The sequence below is a fragment of the Mustela nivalis genome (assembly GCF_964662115.1).
Source record: "Mustela nivalis genome assembly, chromosome: X".
In the NCBI taxonomy this organism is placed as follows: Eukaryota; Metazoa; Chordata; class Mammalia; order Carnivora; family Mustelidae; genus Mustela; species Mustela nivalis.
The window spans coordinates 91,345,852-91,372,025 of record NC_139040.1 but is presented as its reverse complement, the minus strand read 5'-3'; the positions used below and the strand labels follow the sequence as shown (position 1 = coordinate 91,372,025).

The 26,174-nt window shown below is 51.2% G+C and overlaps 2 protein-coding genes across 6 annotated transcripts in view; one reads left to right on the top strand and one right to left on the bottom strand.

The window, feature by feature from the left end:
* FOXP3 (forkhead box P3) overlaps positions 1-10,959 on the bottom strand; it is a 19,315-nt gene extending 8,356 nt beyond the window's left edge. For 3 of the 4 annotated variants that reach the window (XM_082717991.1, XM_082717993.1, XM_082717994.1), the window contains exons 1-2: positions 10,871-10,959; positions 5,473-7,143 (exon numbers count right to left, since the gene is read on the bottom strand). The gene's annotated coding sequence lies outside the window, so the exon portion shown is untranslated. The remainder of the gene's footprint in view (positions 1-5,472; positions 7,144-10,870) is intronic. The other variant, XM_082717992.1, reaches the window with a different exon arrangement.
* On the top strand, positions 10,363-26,174 carry PPP1R3F (protein phosphatase 1 regulatory subunit 3F). 2 transcript variants are annotated; one of them, XM_082717966.1, is made up of 4 exons: positions 10,363-11,538; positions 20,985-21,040; positions 21,263-21,345; positions 23,838-26,174. In XM_082717966.1, exons 1-4 carry the CDS (start codon positions 10,532-10,534, stop codon positions 25,131-25,133), a joined length of 2,442 nt encoding a protein of 813 aa, XP_082574092.1. In that variant the 5' UTR covers positions 10,363-10,531; the 3' UTR covers positions 25,134-26,174. The 2 variants fall into 2 exon arrangements, with proteins under 2 accessions (XP_082574092.1, XP_082574093.1); XM_082717967.1 differs by having other exon boundaries at positions 10,467-11,538; positions 21,266-21,345.

The window sequence follows — 26,174 nt, the reverse complement described above, 5'->3', positions numbered from 1 at the left end:
TGCGCTCCTACTAGATGCTGTGCCTGGAATGTCTGCTCTTTCTCCGTATCCCCTATCTGAATCCCATCCAGAAAGTCCTCCATAATGGCATTGGGCTCCTTTGCTGAGCCCCAGAACTGAACACTGTGACAGGCAGGGCTTCTGCTTCTCAGAATCCCAGTCTAAGAGGAAGCTGGAGCTGGAAGGGACCGCCTAGTCCAACCACCACTTTACAGAAGGGAACACCCGGGTGCGTTCCACTGTCCCACGGCAACTTGAGAGCTCCCTGTCTTTGTCTAGAAAGTGTGTGTGCGTGCATGTGACTCCCCACCACACAGCACTGGGTTGGGCACACAGCTGCTGATAGTAGCCCAAGCTGGCACAAGGGAGGTTTAGGGGAGCAGCTGCACTTTCCTTTCTTTGCTGTCAGCTCACGGGATTGTCAGGAGCTCTGGCATGGAGGGAGGTGGGGGTGAGAATCCGGGTAGTAAACTCTTAGTCTCTTGGTGCGGGGGGGTGGGGGTGGGGGGATTACATTACTGTGTGAGAAGCAAGAGCCTGGATCTGTGGAGGCTCAGGACTCAGGGACCATGAGGAGGTGAGCAAATGAATGAAGGTGGAGATCAGGGAGAGGCTTCTAGAAGCCAACGCATGCCAAAGACTGCCAGCAGTCCTCCAAGAGCTAGAAGGGAGGCATGGGCAGATCATCCCTTGTAGCCTCAGAAGGAACCAGCCCCTCTGGCACCTTGATCTCGGACTTCTGGCCTCCAGAAGTGGGAGACCATAAATTTCTGTTGTTTAAGCACCCCCCTCCAGCTTGTGGTAAATGGTTATATAAGCCTGAGTAAACGAATACCAACTTTGGTCCATGAGTGGATGGTCTCCACCACTCTGGCCTGGCCCAGACAGCTGGCCCATGGTCACTTCTGACGGTGCTGGGACACTTGGCTGGGGCTTATAAGAAATCTCTTCCTCAAACATATCTGGAATGTCCAGCCTCAGGGAAGCACAGGGACATTCTCAGAAAGGGGACATAGATGCGGTCTGTCTGGTGGGGGGGAACCTGGAGGGCCGGGCTGGGCAGCCAGCTTCCTGCATTGTCTGTTGGGGCGTCCCTTTCTGACTGTTTCTCAGAAGCTGCATGGAGGTTGTTTCTGGGACACAGAGAGCATTTTCATATCGGGGTCTGCATCTGGGCCCTGTTGTCACATCCCCAGATTTTCTGCCATTGACGTCATGGCGGCCGGATGCGCAGGGCTTCATCGGCACCAAGGAGGAAGAGAAGGGGGCAGATCCCCCCCACGGGTTTCGTTCCGAGAATTGGCTGGCCCATCCTGCAGCCGCCTTGGCCCAGGTGGGGGTGATGTGGGTGCTTGCGGATGTGGTGAGTGACGTCCATCTGGCCACCGTGACAAGTCCTGGGCCCTGTAGACTTAGGCCATGGAGAGACCAAAGATTTGATGCTTGGGGACTACCATGCAGACTCTACAGCTGTTGGGACCCTGGGGGTCTTCAAATGGTACTATGCCAGAACCTCCGAATCATAGAACGTCATTTCTTATGTTCAAAGGATCCCAGAGTCTCAAACCCCCTCTGTGAGGGTCTTTGGGTCCAACTTCACAGATGGTGAAGGCCAATGTCAATGGTGTCCAAACTCACCGAAACTCCCTGAAGGACAGGCAGCTCACTACCTCACAGGGTCTCTGGCCTTACCAGGCTTGGCATTGTAGGAAGCCTCTGCCTCTTCTGCCTCTTCTGACAGTTTCCCTCCCAAGTTCTGTGACAGAAGACTCCCCTGATCCTGGGGTTGGGCTCGGCCATTAACTAGCTATAACTCTCCTTGGTCTTGCATGTAAACTGGGACAGTAATTGTACCCCTCGTCCCAAGTTAATGCACATGAAATGCTTAACAAAATGTCAGTGATGGTAAATGAACACGTGCAGGGCCTCAGTCTCCCTGTTCATTCTGGGACCATGTTCCTGTACTCATAGCTGTTCCACAGGAGATGGGGAGGAAAGGAGGGGGAGCTAGAGGCCAGCATGCCTTTGGCTAGGGCCTCATGGTGGGGGACACGAAGAGCCTTGGCCAGTAGGGAGCCCACTGCCAGGCTCTCTGGAGGGGTCCCGGGGTGGAAGTTCCTGGGGACCCGTGCCCACTCTGGGGATATGGTTGAGCTCTATCCACAGACAGACCCACAGAAAGACTGGCTGACTTACATCCTTCCAGTATCACTACCCTGTGGCCACAAGGCCTTCTGAGTCATGGGACCCTGGGACCCCACCCAGACTAGCTCTTAGGAGGTTGGGCTCCATACTGGCCCATATGGCCACAGAGCCTCCTACCTGAGTAAGGGTCCAAGTTGTGAGAAGGCAGAAGGGGGAATGGCAGCAGCCAGGGGGCAGCTCAGCTCCCCCTCCACCCCTCATGGGTGCTGAGAAGTAAACTGAGGCCCACAGTGCAGGGGAGAGACAGAAGCAGGGTCCTGCCAAGAGTCCTACGGTCTGAGTTTGGGTCTTAACTCTGCCATTCCATCCCTGTGAGGCCTTGGGAGAGGCCCTCTTGCCCATCTCCAGGCCTCAGTTTGCTCCTGCGTACACTGGGCAGAGAGAGGCATGGAGCAGATAAGGGCCAGGGCCCTTCCACTTTGTGTCTGGGGGACCTGCTACATGTCTGCAGGGCATCAAATCAACAACAGCCCCTCCAGCCAGGGGACTAGCTGAGAGACAGGGATACACAAAGAGACAGAGACAGAGAGAGACAGACAGACATAGGGGGAACACAAAGACCCAGAGAACAAGAGATACAGAGAGATGGAAGAAACATGAGGTGGGAAAGAGATACACAGAGAGTGAGAGATGCTGAGGGAGGGAGAGAGAGAAAGGGAAAGAGAGAGAGAGAGAGAAAGGAGGGAAGAGGAACTCAAAGGAACAGAAAGTCCTAGAAGTATACACAAGGAAGGAGAGAATGAAAGAAACAAAAAGAGTAAGAGAACAGCACAGGGAGATGGGAAGAGGATGAGGTAGGAAGAGGGAGAGGGCGAGAGAGAGGGAGACATGTCCCAAATAGAGATAGAGACAGAGACAGAGAAAGAGGGAAACAGAGCGGGGGTGGGGGGAGAGAGAAAGAGAGAGAGAGAGATGGATGCCCCAAATAAGAATAGTTGTTGGTTTCTGGCTACAGGAACTGAGGCTGCATCAGATAACAAGGAAAAAAGAAGGGCAAGATGCTGGCGAGGCTGGGTGGTGGGGGGCGGCCTGTGCTCGGGGGATATATTGTACTGTGAAGCAGCAGTCAGCAAAGTGCCATGGCTCAGACACTGGGGAACAGAACAAAACAGAAATCTCAATCACAGACGACTGTCTAGAGGGAAGCAACTTCGTGATAAATGTGGCGTTTTAACCTGGGAGACAGTGGAGGCTACACTATTTGACAAATGCTTCTGGGAATATTAAGGGAAAGATAAAGTTAGTTAATGAATAATCAGTCCATTTTCCCCACCAATTCCTCTCTGGCCAGTTTGAAATGTCGCCAGTCAACATATACCCTGAAACACATTCCAGATTTATTAAAGAGATAAGTAAGAATATTTTCTTGGGTTTCTTGTATGCCAGCCCTATGCTAAGCACTTACATGGTAAATACATTTAATCCTCACAACAACTCTTTGAGGTAGGTGCTACTATAATCATCACAGTACATACAAGGAAATGAAGGTACAGACAAGTTAAATGCCTGGCTAAAAATCATACAGATGGCTTGGGGTGAGGTTGGGCTTGTCCCAGACAGTCTGGCTCCAGTAACCACACTCTTAACCTCCACAGCAAATGGAAAAAATGAAGCCATAAAAGAGACTAGAAGCCAACACAGGTGAACATTTATCTCATTTTCAAGTGGGAAAGGACTTTCTAAGCACAAAACCAGAGACAGTAACCACAGAAGGAAAGAGTAACCCATCTGTCTATATAAAAACATCACAGCATTACAAAACTCCATAAACAAATAGAAAAAGTGAGAGATGAATTGGGGGAAAATATCTGCTATACCTGTATGCCTATTGGAAGGTTAATATCCTTTCTAAATAAAAAGCTGTGACAAAGCAATAAGAAAAAAAATGATGAGCACTCCATTGGGACTAAGGATATGACCAGACAACTTAAGAAAAAGTATAAATGCTCAATAAATAGTGTAAATAATCAAAGAAAGCAAATGTCAACAATGTGATAATATTTTTCCTTACCTGGTATGCTGAAAAAGGATTTAAAAAAATGATAATACCCACACAGGGCTGAGTACAAGAAGCATATAACAGGACAACCTTTTGGAAGAACGATTTGCAGAGAGGGTCAGACAACCTTAAAAATGCACGTGCCCCTTGTCTCAGCAACTCCATTTTCAGGAATCCAAGGAACTAATCAGGAATGATTATGGGGGAAAGAACTAGAAACAACCTGAATGTCCAGGAATTGGCACTTTGGTCGAACAAATCGTGGTTCATACCAGTGTGAGGACAGTCTTGACAGCCACGAAAGATCATATGTTGAAACAATTTTTAGTGATCTACAAAAATGCTCCTATTAATTGAATAAAGCAGGAGCAAAACCAATAGAGAGAGTGGTTCTAATTTGGTTTAAAAAAAAAAAAAAACTAACAGCTAACAGTGAGCACTGCTAAGCCTGCAGAGATGAGCTTTTCCCAGCCCTGAACAGCCTGCTTGGTTCCTAGACATGGACTCTGGACACACACTCACACACACAAGGTCCCAGGGTAGGACCACACAGCTAAACCACGACCAACAGTGGCACAAAGTACCCCCCAGGAGGTCCCCTTGTGCCGTGCAAGCCCCAGTTCAATTAAGTGCTCAGCCTGACCCAACAGCTCACTATCCTCCGTCGATCGGGACAAACAGAACTGATGCTCACTCTGGTAAAATGGAAATGTCCTCATCAATGTTACTCAATCCACTATTATTAGGTACCAACAGTACAAAGCTCTGTGCTGGATCATGGAGCGGGGAAGGCTGGTCGGGGAAGGCTACACAAGAGAGCAGGAGAGACAGTGGGAGAAAGAGGAAAGGAGATAGTGGGAGTGTGGTGAAGATGGAGGAGACAGAGGCAGGGAAGCTGGGCAGAGCCAGAGAAAGGGCGATGGAGAGTCTGAGTGCCAGGGAAACAGACTGGGAGACAGAGCAACACAGAAAGAGGGAGACAGGGTGAGTAGACAGAGAGGGATGGGAGCTATCAGGAGACAAGAGACGAAGAGGAGGGAGGGGTGTAGTTGAAATTTCCAGTTACACCTGGACAGTTTCAAATTGTTCAAAGCTCTGAAATTCACAAAGACTGGCAGTTGGCCTATTTAAAAAAAAATCCTGCCCATCTACATAGCAATCAATTTATTTATCATTGCCTCTGCCCATGCATTGATCAAGCACTTTCCTAATCAGTCTGCTGGCATTTATTATTGCTATTATAATTGTAAAAAAAAAAATCTCTTACCTGACTGGAACCAAAGGAGCTGTCTTGACGGTACCAGAGGTCCCCTGACCCCCGCCCGGTGCCTGCCTCACTACCATCTCCTCCACTGGACCCGCATCTGATGGGGGAGAGCGGGGACACTCACCTTGGTGAAGTGGACTGACAGAAAAGGATCAGCCTGGCTTGTGGGAAACTGTCACATATCAAAAACAACTTTGCTTTTATACCGAGAAGAAAAACCACGGTGTGGAAGCCACAGACCTCTCTCTCTCTCTTCTAATAATCCAATTTTTTTTTTCGATGAGTGTGTGTGTGCTGATCATCACGGGGTGGGGGGGTTCTCATAGTTTTTTCTCTCTCTCTCTCGCTCGCTCGCTCTGTTTCTCTTCTTCTTGATTATGAGACTTAAACGGAAATTTTGAAATTTTGGGTTTTTTCTTTGCCCTTTACGAGTCATCTGAAAATATGATTTCTTCCCCTCGCCACAGAGGTGAGAGGTATCAATGAGATAACAGGGCTCATGAGAAACCACAGTTTTTTACACAAAAGTGTGCAGAGTTAGAAAAAAAAGGGGGGGGACTCAAATAAATCACAGAGGTGTCCCAAGCAGGTAGAGACACCACTCTGTGAATGTGATGGGACAAGAAACACCAGGGAAAGAAACTGAATAGGGCTGGGTTTCCAGAGACTTTGCCCTGCTCCATGCCTCAGTATCTCCTTAAGCAGAATTGATATGGTCATCACTGTTCTTACTGCCCAGGGAGGGGGAGATCTGTAATGCGTCTCCTTACAGAAGGGGATGTGGAAGTTATTTCACAGAGGAAAAGGCAGGGAGTCCCTCTCTATCTGCCACAATTTACAGAATCTAACAGTCTGAGAATCACTAGCTCCCAGAATCCACTTTGCATCACTGAGCAAGGAGAGGGAGAAAAGTCTCTCCTTATCACGCCGTAAGGCCTGAGAGCTCTAACCTGGAGGGTACCCTACAGGGAAGATCCCTGTGTTAATGCATCTGTCCTCATGAAGCCCAGAGGCACCTTAGGACCCCGACCCTCTCCTATTCAGGGACACCACGATCTCAGTCTTTGCAATTCTCTACTTTGAAAAATCCTAGTTTCCAGGGTTTTTGGATGCCAAGTATCCACCATCCTCTCTGTAGCTGACATTTATTGGCAGTTTTCCCCAGGCCAGACACCATGTTGGACAAGTCTCCCAAATGATCACGTTCAATCCTCACCACAGCCCTTCTCAGTCCATCTTGTCATCATGGCTGTTACGCAGATGGGCCAAACAGAGGCACGGTGTAGTCGACGGACTTGCCCAAGATGACAAAGCAAGTGGGGACTCTGCCTTCTTTGGTGCCGGACGGGCTTAAAAACACCCAGGTTTCCTTGGGCCCAACAGTCTTGGGTCTTAAATTCGAGGCTGCAGTGACAGGGAAGTTCTGAGATTTGGAGATTCCTCAGGGGAGGTGGGGCTTGAAGCTTGTGAGGTTTTACAGTTGTCCAAGAGTTGGCAGCTGCATTTCCTTACTTGAGCAGTAACCCCCTTGAGCAGAAGCACCAGGCCCCAGGGGCTTCTCCTGATAAGTCACAGCTGTGGCTCCCAGTCCCCGGCTCCTCAGCACCCTGCGTGGCCCGGGGTTCTGCCATCCAACATCTACTCCAAGCCCTATGCAAGACTGACTTCAGGCCTGGGGAAGAGAAATTGGAAACCACTCTTTATTCACATGATACAAACCTAGTGGTTAAGACCCACCCCTTTGCCCCTTCACCTTCCCCCCCACCCCCGCCGCCCCATTTCCCAAGCCCTAAAAAAAATCCTTAACTATCCTTAACTCTGACTCACCTTTCTGGAAAAGCCCAGAGGGGGCCTGATGGTCTGGCTTTGTGAAGATAAGAAAAAAAAAGTGAAAAAAAAATATATATATATATAAAACAACCAGCCAACAACAACTTAAAAAAAAAAAAAAAACCAACCCTCCCTACCATTAGTTCAAAACAAAACTTTCACTGGTTAAGGTTTCTGGGTTGGTGGGACACGTCTGAGACCCAGAGATGGCCCATGTGTGCTGGGCAGCCAGAGGAGGCACCAAAGTGGGATGAGGTCCTCAAGCTGGAGGCTTGCACAGGCTTAACAGGTGTGGCATGTGGTTGGGAGCAAGAGGGTGTGCGGCGCTTGTTGGTCAGGAAGGCATTTTGGGGAGCTGCCTTTAGGGATGTTTCCAGGCCCAATGACCCTTTGCTCTGCCTGGACTTGGGTCTGAACGTTACTTATACTTCCCGTGTAACCATAAACTAGGACAATTATCGAGGTGGAGGCCTCATTTCTTGCTCCAGGACCTGTCCCCTCTTGAGAGAGGGGACTGGTTTTCTTTTATAAGGTCAGAGGTATACTCTCCCTAACCGTCATCGGCTCCAGAAGAGGAGTGGCCAGAGAAGTAGAGGGATGACTGAGTTAGGCTGGTGCCCCAGAGGCCCAGGGACCAGGAGGCCACTTGAGTGGGGCTCAGGGGTGAGGTGATGCTGTTGCTGCTGCTAAGAGCTGGGACCCTTGCAGAGTAAGAGCTGGGGGGTCAGGTGGACAGAGAGGGGCAGAGGTCACCACCTCCTCTCCGTACTGGACTATATCATCTTGTGTGGAAGGCTTCTGGGGGAGAGTACACAGGAGTACACAGACAGGTCCATGAAATTCCCCAGAGAATGGGGGCAGGGGGCTTGGACAGACTCGGGGGATGGAGCCACGGAGATACCTGAGTGGTTCCAGAGGGAACAGCCAGCTCAAAGGCCCTGAGTGGGTGTGTGTGATTTGCTCGAGGTCTACGAAGGTGGTCGGTGTGGTTACAGTGGCATGAGCAAAAGGAAGAGGGGGAGAAGGTGAGGTCAGAAAGGAGTTATGGGTGTTAGACCCTGCAGGACCTTGTAGCCCATTGTAAGGACTTTGGTTTTTGCTCTGAGTGAGGAGGAGGCCACAGGAGGGTTGTGAGTGAGGAGGCGACATGAACTGCCTTAGGATTTAACAGGATCCCTCTGACTGCTGAGTATAGAACAGACTGTAGGAGTGAAGATGGAAGCAGGGGCATCAGACACAAGGAAGCTACTGCAGTAATCCAGTGACTGATGAAAGCATTGGCAGTGGAGTGGGGAGGAGAGGCTGGATTCATGAAACATTTAGAATGGAGAGCACACAGAATTTGCTGAAGGATGAGAGTCTAGGGGCCAGGCCAGGACACAGATAATGCCCTAACTAGAAGTAAGAAGAAGAAGAAGAAGAAGAAAAAAAAACCCTCCAAGTCTATCTTGTTTAAGCCCCTACTCTTTCGGTTTTTTTTTCCTCTGTTGCTTGCAAGTGAACATATTCCTTCCTGATCCGTGACCCCACCCTGGACACTGAGACCTGAGAAGGGGGAGGTTACAGGGTGGGAGGGGGGACCTCCTCTCTCCTCAGGATGTCGCATGTCAGCACCTTGCATACAGCTGGTGTTCAGAATTTATGAAGGGTCATGCTCAGTGGACCAAAGCTACATGTCAGTTCCCACAGGAGGCAGGACCTCAAAGGAGAATGAATGAGAAAGCCAGAGCAGCGCTTGTGGCAGAGAAAACAGCAGGAGCAGAGATGGGAGACAGAAAGAGGGAAGTGAGGCCACTTTGGGATATGGAGTGCCAGTGGGGCAAGAAAGGTAGGACTCTGGTTTGTGATTACATTAGACATCTGCCAATGTGTTCAGCCAACTCCTGGCGGCATACAGTCAGGCTCAGTATTTTGCTGAGCTGAAGTCAGAAGAAGCTCATTTTCCAGAAGAGGTCAATTTTTCATTTGGCCATTCTTCAACAATGGTGACAAGTCCTGGAGAATGCTGAGGGTCACAGCCAAGAATATTCTTGGCTAGTGGCATTGCTCAAGCAAAGGATCCGAGGTGAGCAGGGAAGACCCAGTAACTGTGATAGGAGAGACCGTTTTGCTTTCTTAGACCTCACACTAGGGTGCAGTCTAGGTCTTCAGGGACTCTAGGCATTCACAGCTCTGGGGCAATGAGAAGTCACGAAAGGATAAGGAGATGGTGAGTCCAACCACAACAGGCATACTCTCCCCAATAGCTGCGTGCATTCTATGGATCTCCGGCCCAACCACCGCACAGCCCAGACCCCCTCCTCTGGCCTCTTTATTGGCTGTTCATCCCCTCCTTCACACAACCTCCAACACCCCGGTTGGCTCTGCTCTCGGCCGATCCTCCTCCGTGTCCTTCCAGTCGGCTAGACTTTGCAGCCTTTGCATATTGGTTCATTTCGTGCCAGCACTGCCCTTTGAGGTCTCAACGGCCTTCATTCTGGGTCCCTCATTGGCTATCAACCATCTCTCCTCCTGGCTCCAGCCTTCACCGTCCACTCCCATTGGCCCTGCCCCACCAGTCCCGCCTCCGAGGCTGTTCTTACACCGCCCCTTGGGTCTCTTTCTAGTCTTCGTATTCGTTAGTTCAGCCCTAGCACCGCCTCTTGAAGGCAAAGTGCAAGCTCACACGACTCCCCCACTGGCCCGCTGCAGCCATTATCTTTTCGTCATCTCCTCTACGCCACCGGCGCATGGCTCTCCATTGGCTATTCGCGGCCTCTGTCTTCCCGTCCCAGCGCCTACGCAACCAAGGGATCTCCTGCTTTTCTGGCCGCTCCGTTCGCTCCCCGCTGCCCCCATCGCCTGTAGTCATTTCATTTTCCCCGCCGCACACATGCCGGTCCCGCTGACACTCCCCCACTAGCAGTCTTACTTCTGCTCCTTCCATCCCGGACTCCGCACCACCCCCATTTAGGCATCCCCATTGATTCCCAGATCATCCCGCCTTCTGCACCGCCCACTCTCGGGCATCCCCATTGGCTGCGTGCTTTTCCTGCACTCGCTTCCCCGCTACGTCATCCAGGCGCGGCTCCCTATTGGCTTTCTGTTCTACCTGTCTTCGTCTCACCGCCTACACCCCCCGTGAGCCGTACCCCCCCCCGCGCTGGCCTTCCCATTGGCTGCCCGCCCCTTCAGGCCCTGCCCCCGCCGGTCCCGCCACCGGTGCCGTCGGTGCCGCCGCCGCCGCCGATATGGCGCGCCCAGCCCCTGTGGAGCCCCCGCTGCGGCATCCCGCGCCCCCCTCGCCGGCCGCGGGCGAGCCCCGCACTTCTGTTGAGGCGGCGGTGGCCCCGCGGAGAGTGCTGTTCGCTGACGAGGCCTTGGGGCTGCCGCTGGCGCAGCTGCGCCGCTACCGGCCGTGGGGCGGGCCCGGGGCGGGCAAGATGGCGGCGGCGGCCGGGCAAGATGGCGACGGCGGCGGGGCTGACGAGGACGACGATGGCGAGGATGGGGATGAAGGGGAGGAGGAAGAGGAGGCTTGCCCTGCGCCCTCGCCGCTGTGCCCCGTCCCCGCTGGCGGGGGGTTTTACCTGGTGCCCACATTTTCGCTGCCGCCCGCGCCGGGCCGTCTGGAGCGCTTGGGGCGCGTCATGGTGGAGCTGGAGGCGCTGCTGCCGCCTCCCGGAGCGGTCCCCGGGGGTGCCGGGGTGTGGGTGCCTGGGGGGCGCCCGCCGGTGCTGCGCGGGTTGGTACGCGTGCTGAACCGCTCCTTCGAGAAAGCGGTGCACGTGCGGGCCTCACACGACGGCTGGGCTTCCTTCTGCGACCACCCAGCGCGCTACGTCCCGCGCAGCCCGCCGGGGGCAGGAGCGGGAGGACCAGGAGCAGGAGATCCCATCCTGGATCCCGGCCTGGGCCTGGGCTTGGGCCTTGGCCAGGCGTCCGCCTCCTCGCCCGACGACGGCGGCCGCACTGACCGCTTTGCCTTCCAGCTGCCCTTTGCTGAGGGCGCGGGCGATGGGGCGCGCCTGGACTTCGTGGTGCGCTATGAGACCCCCGAGGGCACTTTCTGGGCCAACAACCAAGGCCGCAACTACACAGTCCTGCTCCGGATCGCACCCGCTCCCACACCCACTGATGCTGAAGGGCTGCCCCAGCAGCAGCAGCTGCAGCAGCTGGAGCCACAGCCCGAGTGCCAGGGTCCCGTGGAGGCTGAGGCCAGGCAGCTGAAGAGCTGCATGAAGCCGGTGAGGCGCAGGTAATGTCTGCCAGCGCCACCTCCGCCAACGCAGGGCTGTGTCTAGGATGGAGGACAAGCATCCCGACCCTGGAACCCTCTCAGGCCTGCTCTCCAGGACAGGGAGGAGGGCGCATTCAGTCAGTTAGTCAGAGTAACGGAGGCCAAACATGTGCTAAGCTCTGTTTTAATTACTGGGGTTTCATTCATTTATTGAATTCCCCAGTAAAACCCTGAAGGAGACAGACATCTTCCCTACCCTCAAGGATAATGTAGGCTTCTCTGAGAGATGGTTTGAAAGAAAAAAAAAACCAAGCAGATAAGATACGGAGGGATAAGATTAGTTGCTGAGAGGAAAGTGAAATAGGGTAAGGCGATAGTTTGGAGGGAATAGATGCTTTAGAATGTTCAGGGAAGACCTTTAAGGAGGTGAGTCCTGGATGATTGTAAGAGTCATGTGCAGGTATGGGGGTGGGGTGGGGAGAGTTTGTAGAAAAGGGAACAAGGAGGACTTTTCTGAGGGGGTGCAATTTAAACTGAGTCCTGAATGATAGAGGAAGAGTGGTTATGCACAGGTGTGGGAGCAGAGAGAGATGAGGACAGAGGTCCTAAGGTGAGAATGAGCTTGGTGTGAATGATGAGCTGTGTGCTGCAGTGGACAGAACTTAAGTGATCTAGTAGGGTAGACCAAGGGCTTTACCAGTGGGGGACAGGGGATCTGATCCCCATTTGACAGAGCAGCAAACGGATTCCAGAGGGAGAAACTGGTTGAGGAAGTGATGGCGCCTGGCTTTTCCAATTCCACCATGGCTGACCTTGAAGCCTGTGCATCTCTTTACTATTACATTCTAGTCCAGTGCGAGGTCTCCTGCAGGATTGAGGGGCTGAGTCTCTGCTCTCACAGGGAAGCAGTGGCTCTGGCAGAGGCAGAACCAGATGGGCCTGGACTTGAAGCTCTTGTCCTTTGTTTTTGCCTGTGACCATTCAGAGCCTGGGAGAAGGAGCCACTTAACCCCAGGAGGCATCATAGGAGACTAGATTTTCTCAGTCAAGCTAGGAGTTCTTTGAAGGTAGCAGCTAGGCCTGATTCTTTTGGGGGACGGGGTCACGTAAGTCTAGTCTGGGAGAAGTAGAGTCTCCGTGCGTGTGTGGGAAATGCACACATTTCCCTGCCTCTGGGAAGGACTGGAAATGGGAATGGGAAAATGCGTTCTGGACCTTGTATATGCTTGATAAGAAGCCTCAGGCTGCAGCAAGATGATTGTGGTCCTGGCAAGGCCTTAGGCTGTGAGTGAGTGATTCAGAAAGGTCTAGCTTGGGGCTGGTGGGCAGTCAAGTACCCACTTACGGACCTGTGAGCCCCACAGTAACCTGAGACTTAAGTGTAAGGGGCCAGGCAGCATGCCTTCCCTTATGTGTTAAGAGAATGGATTCTGACATCAGTGCCTTGGTTCAAATTGCAGCCTTGCCGTCTGTTGGCTTTGTGACCTTGGCTAACTCATTTAACCGCACCATGCCTCAGTACCCTCACCTGTAAAACAGATAATTACAACACCTACTTCAGAGGAGACGAGTAAAAGCACTCAGAACCAAATCTGGCTCATAGCAGTGCCAGAAAGTGTTAGCTAATGTTTATGTTTAGGGAATCACACATACAGTTCCTTGGATATGCCTCCCAAACTCGGCTCTGCCCATCACCTACTGTGTGGCCTTGCCTCAGTTTCTTCATCTGTAAGCCTCAGTCTTCTCATCTGCTAAAAGGGGAAGTCACTTTGGATTGAACACAGCAAACATGGGCAAGGCACTGAAGGATGGTGGTAGCCGTGGAAGAGAATAGTGGTCAGCATTTACTGAGCTGTGTGCTGAGAGCTTCAAAGCTGTTCTCTCCTGAGTCCTGCTGTGTGTGTTCTGTGGTACAGGCGCTCTGGTTATGTGCATTTGATAAAGGGGGATACTGAGGTAGCTCAGGGAGGACATGCTGGGGACTTTTTTTTTTTTTTAAACTACTCCTCTGGAAGTTCTGACAGGGTTCAGGAAGAGTTCTGCATCTCATTTCTGGTGTTCCCAGCAGGGTATGCTTTCCTTTTCTCTCTCTCTTTCTCTTTTTCTCACTCTTTTCTGTCTGTCTCTCTGTTTGCTTTTTGGAGGTATCCCTTTACGAAGTGTAGTGTCTTAAGTATAGGGCTCAGTGGATTTTTACATACATATGCTCGTGTAGCCATCACCCAGATCAAGGTTTGGAGTGGTCCTGGTTCCCAGAAGCGCCTTCATTTCTGTCACTTTTCCCAAGTTGTCTTCCCAGGTGGCTGCATGGGAGCCCTGTCTGTAAGATGCGACAGTTTGGGTAACCAGAGTTTGGTCATTTTAGAGTGTTAAAGGAAGAGAACCAGAGAAATCAAAAGCTCGCAGGGCCAAGGTGGGTGGAGAGGGTGTTTTTCTTTTAAAATACATGGGCGGTTTTAAGGAGAAATTGAAGCAGCTCGTTCAGACAATTGTTTTGGTATCTGGCCCCAGGTCTGTGGTTCCTAACATGACTTGTGATATTATTTTAAGTGGGCAGATGGCTTTTTGATAGCTTCTTTATCTTTTGATCTCAGCTCTTGCAAAGGGGAGGTTGGTGCTCATTGCAAGATCAGCGGTAAGATTTTCTTTGTAGGTCGGTGGCTTTCTTGGCGAGTACATTTCAACTTATTTTTGTTTTAAAAGCTGTGTGCTGCCCGGGACTTGGAGCACTGTTGAAGAACAGCTGCCCCTGCGACCCAGCCCTCTTGGGAACCAGTAGCTGGTCGCAGGGGATAGGCTGAATGTGTGGGAGCCCTGTGGTAGAGGGCCTTGTTCAGAAGTGCCGGCCGCAGCCCCCGCCCCTGCCTCCCGCCCTGAACTGGGCATGGCCACGTCAGGTGGGGGCACAGGGGAAGTTTATGTTATGGGACCAGGCTTTTGATAACACTTAGGATTCGAGATGATCCATCAACAAGCATTTGTTGAGGGCCTACTATGTGCTGGGCACGGTGCTAGGTTCAAACAGGGAAAAAGACGCAGACTGGCACTAAGCTGTCGAGGGTATTGTGGTGGAATTGGGTGGGAGAGGCAGGGATGGAGGGCTTGGTGTGTGACGCTTGGCAGAGACCCTACTCTGTGCTGGGCGTTTTGCTGAGGGTTCGCATGCAAAGGCCTCATCTAATCCTTTGAGCATTCCCCTTGAGAGAGACTGTTTTTATCCCTCTTTCCTGGATGAGCAAACTGAGGCTCCCAGAGTCCAGAGTCCTAGGGCTGGTGTCGGGAGGAACCCTCCTGGTCTGCCTTGGCTTAACACCCTTAGGAGGTGTCCTGTTCCTCTTAGAAAAAAAAGACCAAGAAAGCCTCAGCATGGCCTTCCAGCATCCTCCTGCCCTGTCCCCCAGTCTGTCCTCCACAGCTGCTAGTCTCACATCCCACCATCCATCCTCTGCCTTCAGAGCTCCTGTCACTGTGGTCTTAACAAGGTGCCTTGCCCCTTAACTGCCTCAGGGCCTTTGCCCATGCTGTTTTCCATCACCAGGAATGTTGATCCTGTACTCCTTGTGGTCTCCTCGTTTTGATCCCTCAGTTCTAAGAGTGCTTCCCCTGGAAAGCTTGTCCATCCCAACATCCTGATGTTTTCTTAGCATGGCCCTGATGTTTTCATAGTGTAGATCAGCCAAGCCCTGCCTGAAAATGTCATGTAGCAGAACAGGTGTGTGTTGCCACAATTTTAAGATCATTTCCCACCCTGCCTGGCAGTCCTATTCTATTTTTCTGATCCACTCTTGTCTCCACCTTGCTGTGACTCTTTTCAAATGTTCTTTACCTTCAGACTTTACTTCCTGCTTCAAAAAACAAAAAGAAGCTGAAAGGATGGAACTCCCCATAGCTCACAGCCCCCCGGCATGCAAACTAAGTTCCCTCCCTTGTGTTACAGGGGAGGAGGGGCCCCTTTTACTGTCTCAGGCCAGTCTCCCCATTTGTGCTCTGCAAGTTCTATTTTCTGCTACCTGCTCCAGAACTTGACCCTTTCTCTCCTGGCAGCTTTTTTGGCCCTCCTCGCTGATCCTCTCTCTTGGCCTTCATACATGCTAGCATCTCTCCTGTCTGAAAAACCTGTCCTTTGACCTCCCCTCTGTCCCTGCTGCTCCCAACCAGCACCTAACCACCCCTTCCTCTTCAGTGCTGACCCCTCTCTGAAGAGTTGCTGACACTCTCCTTCTCCATTTGCTTCAGCCCTCCACATCTACCAGATTCCAGAGGTGGTTTTGGTTTTCTTCTTGAAGTTGCTGAGCATTCCTACTTAACACACGGTCTCTCCCTTGCCTTGGGACCACGCTCTGCTGCTTTTCCTCTTAACCCCCTGGCCTTTCTCCTTGCTCTTGCCTTCAGCTCATATAGCCAGGCTGGGTGTCTCTCACTTGGCTGGTGTCCCAAAGATGGGTCCCGTGTTCGAGATAGAAGAGATAGAATCCATCACCTCCCCAGCAGTGTTTCTGAGCGGCCTCTCCCTGACCCCTCCCTTGCTTATCTTCCTTCTAAGCATCCTAAGCCCATCCTGACCCTGGAGTCTGGGCCAGGGCCCTTTGTTCCAGAGCATTCTTCCTTTCCTGAAGGCACAGACCTCAGTTTGTAGTTAGACCTTCATTAGGGGATTACTGGATGACCCTCTCTGCCCTCTTAGACTGTAAGCTCCGTGAGGGGTAGGGACATGGTCTGCTTTTTGTTCACCTCTGTATTCCTGCAGGGCCTGCCACGGTGCCTGGCACTTAACAGGTGCTCAATAAATGTTTGTTGAAAGAATGAGTGTGAGTTATTTTTTTAAATGTCTTCCTCCACACGAAATTGTCAGCTTGCTAGTTGGGTGTGCTCCTCCTTGTGTCTCCAGGGTCTGTCACTGGGCTGATGCACGGTAAGGCCTCAGTGATTTTTAGGTCACCTGTTGCTGAATGGTTGGGGACACAACTTGCTCTCTGAGTTGGCAGCCTAAGGGGAAACCAGAACAAACAAAGTTGAAACAGGACAGGCCAAGGGCCGTCTTAGTTGTCCAGAAAGTCAGGATTGAGTGAGAAAGCGATCCTTTTGTACTCCACCGACAATTGGTAGGGCATCATGGTTAAGGATGTGGACTGAGGCCACACACTATGGAAGTGGCGGAGCTGGGCTCTGGGCCAGGGTGGTCCTCCTCTAGTTCCACAGTTCCTAAAGGCTATACAAGGTTGGGTGGTGCATCTGACCAGCGGGGCATTGCCAGGCAAGTTGCTGTCCTTTTCAGAGCCTCAATTTCCCTCAGTGGGAATTTGGAGGGCATCACTGTTTGTTAGCACTTTATAGGCGATGTTCCACTATTTTCTCAGTCTACCCCACAGCCCTCTGGGGTGGCCATTACCATTGTACCTTCCTTACGGAGGAGGAAAGTGAGGCATCGAGAGGTTAAGTGACTTGTTCCAGGTCACACGGCTGGTAGGTGGCAGAGCTGAGATTATTCAAAGTTAACCTGTTCTGACCCTTCATTGAACTGTGAAATCAGTTTCCTGGATCCCAACCAATATTAAAGAAAAAGAAGTAGCATAGGAAATAGTGTGCATCACAACATGTAGTAAAGGTAAGTGCTGTTTCACTCAAAGAACAACTGTTTTTCAGTTTTCTATAACTGTATATTTACACATGTATGGGGGGTGCCGGCGTATGATGTCAAATGTATTTCTTACTGTGGGTCACTGCCAAATGAATGAAGTCCCTGCCATGAAAGAAGCTCGTGGCCACGATAAACTGCTGTCCTCCCTCCCAGCCCGCCTGAGGGGCTGTGAGTCCCAGAGTCGACACTGACACAGACCGTAGCTGGGGAAGGCAGAGCAGTGCACCCCCACCCCAGAATGTGGTGACTTTCACAGCTGCTTCAAACCCTGTTCTTGTCAGAAAGCAGATGGCTGGGGGAGTAACCAGAATCCTGGGATTCCAAGTATCGTGGGGCAAGTTTCTGAAGCCACCTGACCTCCTGGGGAGTCAGCATGATCTTCGAGTTGACTGCATGGGAGCTGGGGTCTGCTGAGTTTCCCTTTGGGTTTCAGCACATGACCCACTTTGGGCTTGCCAAGTTCTTTGAAAACAGCGTCGGGGGTACTCCCAGAGGACTCGGGGTGGCTGCAGTGATGTGAGTGCTCTGAGAGTCTGCTTTGTTCTCGCCCATTGGGGGTTGTCAGCCCTCCCCCGCTTGCACTCTGGTGATTAACTTTTTTGTTCTGTCTCGGCTGGCCCAGGCTGGGGCTGACAGCACTTCTTTCTGAAATCTCACCTTCCGGTCTCTCCGCATGTCGTCTGAGGTCAGCGGTGTTGAATTTCCTGATGGTAGGAGGAATTTCACACACTTAGGAGACTGGTGTGGCCCCTTCTAGGCTGCACTGTCTTGACTAGTTTTTGAGAACACCCCAAGGATGCATCCTGGGTGTGGGTCCAGGATCCCGGGCCTGCCCCCGGCCCACTACTGCGTTTTGCCCTGGAGAAGATAGCACGTGGCATTTGTGGGGCTGGTGCCAAAAGAGCAGGTTTCCTTCTCGAAAATTAGCAAGCACCCTGGAGGTACAGTTTTGTTCTTAATCTCCTCCCTCCCAGTTTTTCTAAGAACCCCTCTTCTCTGTTACTGATCAGTGAGTCAGTATACACTTGTACTCCATTTCTCTTACTATCCTCCTTTTGATTAAAGTCATAGCTCCCCTGAATGTTTACTGTGAAAGACAGTTCAAGGATATCTAGGTTTTTTTTTTTTCAGCCCACAGTTTCGAGCAGTCTTCAAAATGGAGCCTTCTTTGGATTGTTATCAGTGTGGTATGTAGTTAGTGGGTGTAGAGACACGGTTCCTTGAGCCTCAGTTTCCGCATTTGTAAAAAGGGAAGGGTGTTGCTTTGAAGGATAGATGTGAAGGTTTTCAAATGACTTGGTGTATCAATGAAAAGGGCCCACGTTGGAGGAGATGAACGATAAATGCTTGTGCCTCCTGCTTTCATCTCTCTGACTTCAGAGGTATGGAGAGAGCCCTGTGTACTTCTGCTGACTTTGTGGATCTTGGGATCGGCTGAATTGCTTGACCTGATTTTTGGAAGCTCCCCCTCTTCTCACGCTCCTCTGCTGCAGAAGAGATGCTCTGGGGGCTGAGGGATTTGTATTGTATTTGTTTTTCCTCTCCTTCCTTCAGCTGAACTGTGGAATTCTTTTCCTTCTGGTTGGCTGCATCCTGTGTCCCTCCCCGCCCCACCTTTTCTCTCTCCAATACATCTAGGACTCTGGAGTGGTATTTCAGAGCCTGGTTGTACATGTCAGCACTGGGCCAGATGGCACAGGACGGCTTGCCTAGTCCTGCCCCTGGGAGGGAGGACTACCCTTCTGTTTGTGGGTCTTCTTGAAGAAACTTGCTTTAGATGATCTTAGAAAGGTAACTTTTTCCTCTAATGAAGGACTGTGCTAGCAAAAGAAGTCTTTAGAAATTGTTTTGGGCCACAGGTCCAAAGACCTAGATTTTAAACTTCTGGGGGGACTGGCGCAAGATCAGGCTGGTTTATTCCAAATCCTCCTTTCTTCTCTGTGATGCTTGGGAGTGGATTCTGGAGTCACTCACTCCCGGGCCTGGTAATACTCAGATTCAAATACCTTCGGTGGGACGCACGAGCTCTAGCCCATAGAGAAAGATAGTTCCTTCTGGAGCTTCCAGACTCTAGATCCATGTACCTGATTCAAATTTCTTCCCTGAGGGACCTTGCTGTGACTTCTGTGTCTGGTGGTCACCTAGCCACATGTCCCACGAAGGCAGGGAAACTGGGAAAGAATATATGAGCAAAAGACAGGTCCAAAGAAAAGCCTGAATGAATGAAGAGGGAGAGATCTTGTCTGTTATTGCTGCCCCCCTCTACCTACTTCTGGAAAGGATTGGAGATGGCATTGGCGTAAGACCCCAGTTTCCCCCCGCCCCCTGTCCAGGAAGCAGCAGTTTGTTTATCAAGAGCCTGGATTTAGACATGGGAGCCAGAAGGCTTAGGTTTTGGTCCTTGCTGCCTGACCTCGAGCCGTTTCCTCAGCTTCCACGTCATTATCTGTGAGATGCAGATAATACTACCACCCACTTCACAGGATTAAAAGTACCTTCCTCATAGGATTATTGTGAGGCTGCGGTAATAGATGTGAAAGCACCCAGAACAGTGCCAAACATCACAGAAGGTATTCTATTCAGGTCAGCTAGTGATCCCCGGTTTCTGAGAGGCAATTAATTATGTTTTTCAAAAAGTTGCAACCATCTGCAGAAATGTCAATGTCATCATATTACCTTTTAGGAATGAGAAGTTCTGAGCAATTGCCTCAGCTCCTCTCCGCCTCTGCTCATGTTTTTGTTAACGCTTCCCTCTCATTTGCCTTAATCTGTAAACATTTGGTACTCATTTCTGAGAATGAGAACAGCGATTTCTCCATGATCCCTGTGACCCCACCTCTGGGAGAGACCGGGCGAAATACACTTGCCTTATGCCACTTAGACGGCGGGGCCTGACTTCCATTGTGGAGGAGGACCAACCTTAATGAATACCCGTGGTCGATTCAGCCCCCTGCTCTGTGCCAGACCCTGGTGTCTGGCTCGATGGCCTTGACTGCCCTGTGCTTGGTGTGTATATCCTGACTGTCCTGTGCTCCGTTTTAAGGTGAGGAGGGCGAGGCTCCGAAAGGTTAGGGGGTTGGCCAGGCTGATTGGGTGACGGGGGGCATGTTGGTGGAGGGACCCAGGTCTTTGTGACCCTGGGCTACTTCCTTTTTCTGCTGGCTTCCTTCCTGTCCTCCAGTTGCTTCCTTCCTCCTCTTTGATGCTTTTCTGAGTCCCACAGTCCTCACCTGGCCTTTCTTGGAGAAAGCGGGTTCCTCTACGGCTAGGATTATACCCTAAGGAAATGATCCAAAATGCTCATATAAGCCATGCCCAGTAGTGTCTGCTGGAGTCTGCTTTGTGTGAGCAGAAAGAAGGCAACAAACGAGCCGCTCAGGAGGATGGGAGTGGGTTACAGATGTCATGGTGAGCCACTGTGAGGGTAAACAGCCACCTCAGGTGTTGACAAGAGCATATAGTGATGCTTCATATGGTTGCACGGACATTGCACGGACAAAGCCAGCTGCGAAATATTGTCTGTGGAAGCTAAGTTGATTTTGTAGAATATCTGGAATGAACTTGTCCTTCGTGGTCCTAGTGGTTGCCTCTAGCTGATGTGTGACTTTCCCCCCTTCTCTATGCTTTTCTGTGTTTCACAGCATTTCCCCAATGTGTCTGTAGGACTTTTCCAATCAGGGTTGGGTAAAAAGAGGTGGCAGAAGGGAAGACGGCCACTGTCCCTTGGGAGTGGGCTGCCACGGAGGCTCGGAAGGGGCTGGTGGGTGGCACAACTGGCCTCTCAGGGACATCAGATCCATGCATTCTCCCCTTTGCCCCCCGACAGGCCCGCTGAGGAAGAGCTGAGAATGAGGAGCGCGGAGGACAGCACCCCCGCTGTGGGTAAGCAATTGGCAGGCTGTGGGGGTTTCAGCTTCTGCGCACTGTTCCTTTCTTTCTCCCTGTTTTCTCTATATGAATTAGGAGGTCTCCTCTGCCTTCAACTGTCCCAGAGAGCCTCAGAGACAAAGCTGCAAAGTAGCCCAAAGCGTAGCCTTTCTTAACTAAACCTGGCTTGCCTGGACACCTGCCTCACCCCAACGCTACCCCTTCTCTTCTCTCCAGCAGAGCGCCCTAATGTCCAGGAGTCAGTGGGTCCCCTTGTGGCTCCCACCCCTCTCCGCCCATGGCCTCAGATGACGCTTCAGGTAAGCAGGCCCAGCAGCCTCTGGATGGACAGCCCAATGGGAGACTGGGTGGTGGTGGCCAACTTGCTCCAGGTCTACCCTAGGTCGGAGGGAGGCCCCCAAAAGCAGAACCTGAGGGTGGAGGGTGGAAAGCCGGGATTCACCCGAGCTTTGTTATGTTAGCAAACATTTATCAAGTGCTTGCCCTGTGCCAAGCAATCCTGGGCACTGGGAAGCTGGGAGTGACCAAAAAAGAGGTCTCTGTGGGACTTATTTACACTTTGGTGGAGTGAGACATGACAAAACAAAAGAATAGTTAAAATATATGCTGTTTTAGGTGATGATGAGCGCTAAGGAAAAAAATAAAGGGATGGGGAGTGTGTGTGTGTCATACATGTGTGTGTGCACATGCGCATGCATATGGGGTGGGGGGAAGGTTTGTGAGTTTAGAGCAGTCGAGGCCTTCATGGAAAGTGAGATTTGAGCAAAGATTGGAGAAGGTGAGAGTGAACCACATGAGTAACTAGGGGAAGAACATCCCAGGCAGCTGCAAAGCCCCCCAGGCAGGGCCATGACTAATGTGTGAGGAACAGCAAAGAGCAGTGAGTGGGGGGGGGGCGTGGGGAGCATCAGGAGGTGAGGTCAGACAGATCACGTAGCATCTCGTGGGCCTTGGAGAGAACCCGGGCTTTTACTCTGAATGACAGGGGAGCCACGGAAAGGTTGTGAGCGGACGAAGACCATGATCTGACTTAGGATTTAACAGGCTCCCTTTGGCTGCTGTGAGAACAATAGGCTGTAGGAATGAGGGCAGAAGCAGGGGGACTGTGACGGGGAGGCAACTGCAGTGGTCTGGGCAATTGATGCCGGAAATGGCAGGGGAGATAGAGATTCTGGAGATATATGTTAGAGAGAAAGAGAGAGCGAGCGAGCATGTGTGTTTGTGTGTGTTTTAGTACAAAGGTTTTCAAACATATATAGGAGGAAAGAGACTAGTATAATGAACTCACATATTCCTGTCACCTAGCTTCAACAAATTTCAGCGCATGTCCATTCCTACTTTTCCCATACCCTCTCTGCCCCACCCCTCAATTGCCTATGGAATTATTTTGGGAAGAAATCCAGACATTATCTCATCCACAAATATTTCAGTTTGTATCTCAGAAAATTAAGCACTCTTAAAAAAAAAAAAACCACACACAATGCAGCATCATGCCTCTGGAAATCAACAGTTAGTCCTCAGTATCATCAAATATTTGATCAGTGTTCAAATTTCCTTATCTCATAGGTGTTATAGGATCCAAACCAGGTCAACACATTACATTTGGTGGATGGGTCTTTTTTAGATTTTAAAATCTCCCTCACTTTTCTGGCAGTTTGTTTGTTGAAGAAACCTTGTTTGTCCTGTAGAGTTTCCCATAGACTGGTTTTGGCTGATTGTATGGAAACATATTTCTCACTCTTTTTTTAAATCAATATGTTAATTCCACTTAATTAATGTGATCTATTAAATCCAATTAATCCACTTTAAATTGATTTATTAAATACCATCTATTATTATGAAACTAATTTAACTAGAATTGATTCTATTTAATTCTCTTATTCCCATTTCATTTAGTAACTGGAATTCTTTTCCAAGGAAAAACGTTCTCATATCAACCATTTGGCTGCCTTGAGGGTATAGAATTTGTATTGAAAAAGATGTATAAATACTTAATTTTTTCCCTTTTATTTACCAGTTTTCAGAAGAAGTGAACTTCTCCAAAGGTGACCAACGAAAGGATTTTTGGTTTTGGTGTATTATTATTAACTCGTGAATTTTAAACATATTTGATAAGTTTCCACCCATTGCATTTATTTACTCATTTTGATGCTTAAATTGAACTCTCTCCAGTCAGTAGGAGCTTGCTTACAATGGTTCCAGAGTCCTTTTGAACACAGTCACATCATTCTTGGACCACTTCTTCAGATTCTTGAATGACAGTGTGTCCTAGACTCATTTTGTACTTACCCTACCCGCAACCATTTAGTTAGAAAGCTCTGGTTCCTTTTAGGGGAGAATGGTATTTAAAAACTAGAATCTGGGTGCTCCGTGTGCTTTCCTCTTGCTAGATAGGCCATTGTTTCTAGGCCTTGTCAAAATAAGTGTTTTTGAAAGAGAAAATACCTGAATTCACGTGGATATTCTGGATCTGTTTTAGAGGTCAGCCAACAGTACTTATGGAGAGCCATTCACCAAATGTTGAGGCCCACTGCCTTCCTTAGCTTAATGGTCTGCAGGAAGTTCCCTTTTACTCCATCTGATTTGGTTATGTTAATAAAGATGACATAGGCTTTGGCATTTGGAGCATTAGAGAGGGCTCTTTAAGGAGGGTGTACCTGGAAACACGGGTGGGGCTGGGTGTGGGCTGTCACCAGTCTCACTCTCTGCCTGTCCCATCCCCTCCTCTACTTCATTCCTCTTCCTTTCTCTCCCCTCCTGCCCTACCCGCCCCCCCCCCCAATGGCTCTAGGTTTCTGAAGTTACAGTGACTGGCAAACCCCCAGAGGAAGGTGACGTTCCCAGAAGCAATCCGCCTGTGGCTTTCACAGAGGTCCCCCAGGCACGGGCCATCAGGATTCTCCCCTCTTCCTCTCTCTGTGGCCTGGGTGGCTCCCCCAGGGACCAGGCCTCGGGGCCCGATGCAAGTGAGGGGACAGTCGGGCCTCTTCTGGAACCCAGCCAGCAACAGGTGGAGGCCACGTGGGAAGTATCGCAAGAGAATGGAGGGGGCCGAAAGGACTCCATGGTGGGGGCCTTAATGGATGAACCCCCTGGGGGTCTGGAGGTTGTAGGTGGGTTGGAGGAGCTGCTTGGCGAGGACACCATTGACCAGGAGCTGGAGCAGCTCTACCTGTCCCACCTGAGCCGTCTGCGGGCCGCTGTGGCTGCAGGTGGGGTGGGAGGTGGCGGGGAGGGCCCCACAGATGGGGGGGTATCCCCCAGCCATCCCCTGGGCATACTCACGGACCGCGACCTGATCTTGAAGTGGCCTGGCCCCGAGCGAGCCCTGAACAGCGCCCTGGCTGAGGAGATCACCCTGCACTATGCCCGGCTGGGGCGTGGTGTGGAGCTTATCAAGGACACTGAGGATCCTGATGAGGAGGGGGAGGGCGAAGAGGGACTCTCCATTGTACCCTCCAGCCCAGAAGGGGACACCCCCAAGGAATCACCTCCAGAAATCCTCTCAGGGGTCCATCCTGTGGTAGCCACTATGGGAGATGTGTGGCTCCCGTGGGCAGAGGGCTCGGGCTGTGACAGCCCTGTGGTTCTGGGTGCAGAGGGTCAGTTCACTGGGGCTCCAGAAAAAGGGATGGGCAAGGACACCGACTCTCTGCGCATAAGTAGGGTGATGGCTGGGGTGACCGGGCCCCCAGGGGAGAAAGAAGGCCGGATGGAGTTTACCACTGAGTGGGCAGACAGCTTGGTTCCTAGATCCGGTAAGGAGCCAGCTGCTCCAGTCCCACGGGGGCAAAGTTTGACCCTCCTCAGTCCCTTGGGGCCTGAAGTCTGTCCTTCTAGCCTGGCCAGGCCCCATATGAGCCCCCAGGATGAAGAGGGTGCAGGCCCAAGCCTGGAGCCCCCAAAGAAGTCCCCCACCTTAGCAGCCCCTGCAGAAAGTGTGTGTGTATTGCCTCCCCAGCTGTGGGGGCCCTTGACCCAGACTCTGGGGGTCCTGGCTGGGTTGGTGGTGGTCCCTGTGGCTCTGAACAGTGGTATGTCCCTCCTGGTGCTTGCGCTGTGCCTCTCTCTGGCCTGGTTCTCGTAGAGGCTGCTTGTGTGGGGTGCAGCAGTAACAGACTTCCCCCCTCTCTGGGGTGTGGAGAGAGGCCGTCCCTGCACTGCACCCAGGGGGTTCAGATAGGATGTGTGGCCTGTATAGTAAGGGGTCTTTTGCTTCTGAGAATGCCCAACTGGAGAGAGACCTTCCCGTCCCTGAGGACTTGTCGGCACAGGGCTCCCTGTGGTGATGCCGGTGGAGGGGAACAGGGCACGGTGGACGGTGTGAGATAACTTTCAGAGAGGAACTGGGCATGCCCTCCCCTCCTCCCCCCCCAAGCCTGTATTTATTTTTGTATAATTCTCTGGACGAGGGCAAGTGGTCGTGAGCTGGTCTTGGGGCACAATTACCCAGAGATATATTTATTAACAGCCAACCTGTGCAACCTGCTGGAGCTTTATTTTTAATTTAATTTATATAGAGTACCTATTATTATATGCCACAATAGAGCTCTATGAGAAATGATGTGTCTTGCTGTACAGTGTTCTCCTGTGTGGGCCTGAGTGTGTGGGGTGGTCCTGTTCTATGGGAGGGGCGGGTGGGGAGTTGGCCGTGGGACACGGCCATGTCTGCTGCCACAGCTTCAGTCCATGCCACCTCACCTTATGGTCCTGCCCTGTGTGGTCTGGTGGTCTTTGGAGGGGCGGGTCCTTTGGTCTTTTCTATATTCTGCTAGGGAGGGAGGAAGAATGATTGCCATGTGAGGGTTTGGTGTCGAACACATGGCTGCGGCAGTGGATGTGGTCAGCTGTAGATGTGGGAATACTGGCTGCAAATAAGCCACAAGGTTTTGAGGTTCCTGGGGAAAAAAAGAAACCTTTGACACCAGGAAGGAGACCCTTCTGTCTCCAAGATTGGGAAGGTCTCAGAAGGGACACAGGAGTTCATGTGCTGTGAAGAATTCATACCAGAGTTGCTGTCCACAGACTTTGCCTTTATAACTCAAAACAGGAAACCCAGAAGCTTTGAAAGAAAGGATAGATATATTTACTGCATGCAAATAAAAATCTCTGCATTAGCACAACAAAA